Consider the following 4,166-nt stretch of genomic DNA (forward strand, 5'->3'; position numbering starts at 1 on the left):
TGTACTATTTACATAGATGCTATAAAAATGAACAATTTCAAATTAACTTATTTTTACAAGGATTTAGAAGTATTTAACAACAGCCCACACATATCTCGTAAAATAGATACATTATAGTGCTTAAAATTTATAAAAAACGGTATAAAAGAATATTCTTAAATATAAAGTAAAAATTTAACATTAGCTGTTTTTCCTAATGCGCATGCTTGGAAAGAATAGCCTCATATGGAGGTGAGATCTTGTTGCTATATCATCGTTGTCATCATTAGCATATTTTCTTTTCTTTTGTTTAATCTTGGCATTTTCTAGTTATACCAGTATTTTTTATTGTTTTTCTTGGTGCTCTGCTGTGTCAGTCTGTTTATCGAGATTTTTTTTCCAGGTGGTTTATTATAGACGTACTCTTAACCCGAACCAAACTTTTCTTGAATGGTATCCTGTTGTGAGGCTATTTCGCTTAGATGAAATTATCGTTAATGCGCATGCTCAGTAAGATTGATATAATTTTAATTTATTAATTACTATAAAAATCAATATTGCTCTATAAATAGAAAAATATAAATTCTATAATTCTTTTAGTTTGTCACTTGGAGTGTTGGGGACGCTGGCTGCTATAACACAGCGTGTTAGCTGCATAGAGCTGTTTTTGGATGTGACGCGACGGCAGAAACTTTGAAAAGTGAGGTGATTTTTTTCTTTGCCGCTCCGCGTTGTCCTGGAAGATTTAGGTTGATTAGCATGGATAGGGTGGTTTGTGGCTGTTTAGAGCGAATCTCCGCAGAATTTTCGAAACTGAAATAAAATTTCAATTTTTCGCGCCGCATTATCTGAATCGCCGCGCTAGAGCTCCCCGGGACATCGTCCTCGGTCGATTTAGTTTGAGGCGTTTTTTTCCAGCTTTATGGTCCCGGATGAAAGTGTGGTGAATTTTCTAAATAACTCGGGACTGGTAAAAGACAATAACTTCCCCAATGCAATTAAAATAGCTTAATTATTTTATAGAAGAAAATGTATCTCATTTACTCAAATGCTTATTTAATTTTACTGAGTCTACTATTAATTCTAATTATGAACGAATTTGGTATCTTCTATTTATATTTTAACATTGAAGGGTAAAGACTTCATTAAAAGGCATGTGTAAAATTAAGTAGTAAGTACAGAATTTTGGCATTTAAATAAGTAGGCAGTTTGATTCTTTACAGAAATTGCATAGTATATATTTTTTAGTGTTACTGACTCATCATCTGTCTTTATATACAGGGTGATTCATTAACAATGGGAAAGTCGAAAGCTGAAGATACTACACGTGAAATGGTGACCACTGGCGCAAACATGCCTTATCCAAAAGTTGATAGTTTCGGAAATACAGGGTGTTGAAAGTTAAAATTTTAAATCGTTTTTTTGCGATTATTCTGAAAATATGTAGGTTAGGAACTTGAAAATTTGTGAAACTATATTATTTTTAGGCGACGAATAAGATGCGTGTTGTAATTTCAGCATTGCTCATAGAGGGCGCCACTTACACTCCAAATTTACCGAAAATTTAGTTAATAACTTTTTACCGTGTATATTCAACATAAAAGTTGATTCAATATCTGAATGAGCTATCATTTTTCCATTAATTATGTTCTCTTGTTTCATTTCGGTATCTCGATCCGTTTTCGAGAAAAATCGATTTAACGAACACTATGTTTTGATAATATGAGAAATTAAAAGCGAAACAAACCAAGTGTTTCTTCGTGTTATTACAACAATTAACAATAAAACAAATAAAATACGTAATTATGATTTAAAGTAATTGTTCGAAGAATCCACCGTTGACACTGATACACTTTACACAATGTTTTCTGAGAGATCTTCGAGTTTGAAACAACATATTGGGATTGCGTCTGACTTCGTTGGCAGCGATTTGTATTCTTTGCCACAACTCTTCACACGAGCCAATAGATTCTTTGTAAACTATATCTTTCATTCGAGACCAAATAGAAAAATCAAGAGGATTGAAGTCCGGACTTCTGGATGGCCAAGCAAAAATGCTTACATGGCCAATCCAGCGATTTGGAAAAACTGCATCTAAATATGCACGCACTGGCCAAGAAAAATGCGGTGGAGCTCCGTCGTGCATGAACCACATGTCTCTTCTTAAATAAAGTGGAACTTCTTCAAGCCGTGGAAGCATTTTTACTTGGCCACCCAGAAGTCCGGACTTCAATCCTCTTCATTTTTCTATTTGGAAGAATCTATTGGTTCGTGTGAAGAGTTGTGGCAAAGAATACAAATCGCTGCCAACGAAGTCAAACGCAATCCCAATATGTTGTTTCAAACTCGAAGATCTCTCAGAAAACGTTGTGTAAAGTGTGTAAATGTCAACGGTGGATTCTTCGAACACTGACTTTAAATCATTATTACGAATTTCATTTGTTTTATTGTTAATTGTTGTAATAACACGAAGAAACACTTGGTTTGTTTCGCTTTTAATTTCTCGTATTATCAAAACATAGTGTTCGTTAAATCGATTTTTCTCGAAAACGGATCGAGATACCGAAATGAAACAAGAATACACAATTAATGGAAAAATGATTGCTCTTTCAGGTTTTGAATCAAGTTTCATGTTAGACATACAGGGTAAAAAGTTATTAACTAAATTTTCGGTAAAATTGGTCGTAAGTGGCGCCCTCTATGAGCAATGCTGAAATTACAACACGCATCTTATTCGTCGCCTAAAAAAACATAGTTTCACAAATAATCAAGTTCCTAACCTACATATTTTCAGAATAATCGCAAAAAAACGATTTAAAATTTTAACTTTCAACATCCTGTATTTCCGAAACTATCAACTTTCGGATAAGGCATGTTTGCGCCAATGGTCACCATTTCACGTGTAGTATCTTCAGCTTTCGATTTTCCCATTGTTAATGAATCACCCTGTATAATTCAAAAATGTATATTTCACTCCAGGGAATATGTATGTGTCATTTATTGCATTAATAAATTTACTTATTTTTTCCCTTCATTTAGGTACGTCATATCACCGCTTTCCAAAAAAAAAAATAAGGATGCATACTTTTTGTAGAAATGTTACAACGTAACAAAGCACAGATTTCTTATTCTTCTCAAAAATACTAAGTACTGGGGCTACTCATAAGTACCACGATAAGAAAACAACGGTTATAATTATAATACTTTTATTAAAGACAAATATCACAATTGCTACCGTAACTAAACCCTCTTCTATAAGTCTACTTCACTTTTACTAAAGAATTCGCTTTTCCGTACTTGTAATAGGCCAGAAAAGGAAAACATTTCATCAACCACAGTGCGATAATCTGGATGTAGTTATGAGTAATCCTCAGCACATTGAACTGCAAGGACCACAAAGTGTACAAAATAAAATACAGTTTAAATTTCTTCTGCCACGTCAGCAAGTTGAAACCGGGCTGTGAATGTACGTTACTGTTATCCTCTAAAGCCATTTGTAGGTACAGTGTGAACACTTTAAACTCTAGAATTGGATTCATCGTCCACAGCCCATTTATTAAAGCGCTCGACATTTTTTTGAAGTGTTTGGAGGGGCTTTTCAGTCTCGGACGGAATACTTTTTCTATAAGCAGATTACAAATTTCTTTGGTTTCAGCGACTGATTCCCTACAAATGTTGAACCTGGAATAACGAAATAATTTAATCTGTATTAGTAAGAAAACGGCTTCTTTAAGGGTACGAAATTATTTCTCATGCAATGTTTCATTTTTTTCTCGTACCTATAGGTATTCAACGTTAATATTTCCAATACTAGGGCTCACAGTGAGATACAAACTTTTTTGTTTATAAAATCTTAATTAGAGTGTAACCGAGTGTAAGTTATTTATCTTGAAGTACACTTTGCACTGAAAGTTATTCTAAATTTGAAATAAGGACTTTTCAATTTTCATATACCTAATATTTTTGCTGTCAAATTAACTGTATATTTTGCGGTCACCTGAGATATTTCAATTATTCCTTGTAAGAGATGTAGACAATAACATAATCTATCCATCCATTACTTAAACACGATTTGAACAAATACTGACATAACGATTTTTGCAAAAGTGTCAATTTTTCTAATCAAAAGAGAGTAGCAAATAAACTTATGCAATGTATACCTGTAGCAATCGTCGAGATTTAATTGT

The 4,166-nt window shown here is 33.4% G+C and overlaps 1 protein-coding gene across 1 annotated transcript; it reads right to left on the reverse strand.

Annotated features, from left to right (window-relative positions):
• Positions 1-3,168: 3,168 nt before the first annotated feature.
• On the reverse strand, positions 3,169-3,706 carry LOC111692717 (the record flags this gene model as incomplete). The annotated part of the gene is made up of 1 exon (XM_023456817.1): positions 3,169-3,706. A coding segment is annotated over one exon (467 nt), but the record flags the coding sequence as incomplete, so codon positions are not given.
• Between the last annotated feature and the right edge of the window lie 460 nt (positions 3,707-4,166).

Source organism: Anoplophora glabripennis, unplaced genomic scaffold (genome assembly GCF_000390285.2).
Source record: "Anoplophora glabripennis isolate ALB-LARVAE unplaced genomic scaffold, Agla_2.0 scaffold2893, whole genome shotgun sequence".
NCBI classification, from domain to species: Eukaryota; Metazoa; Arthropoda; class Insecta; order Coleoptera; family Cerambycidae; genus Anoplophora; species Anoplophora glabripennis.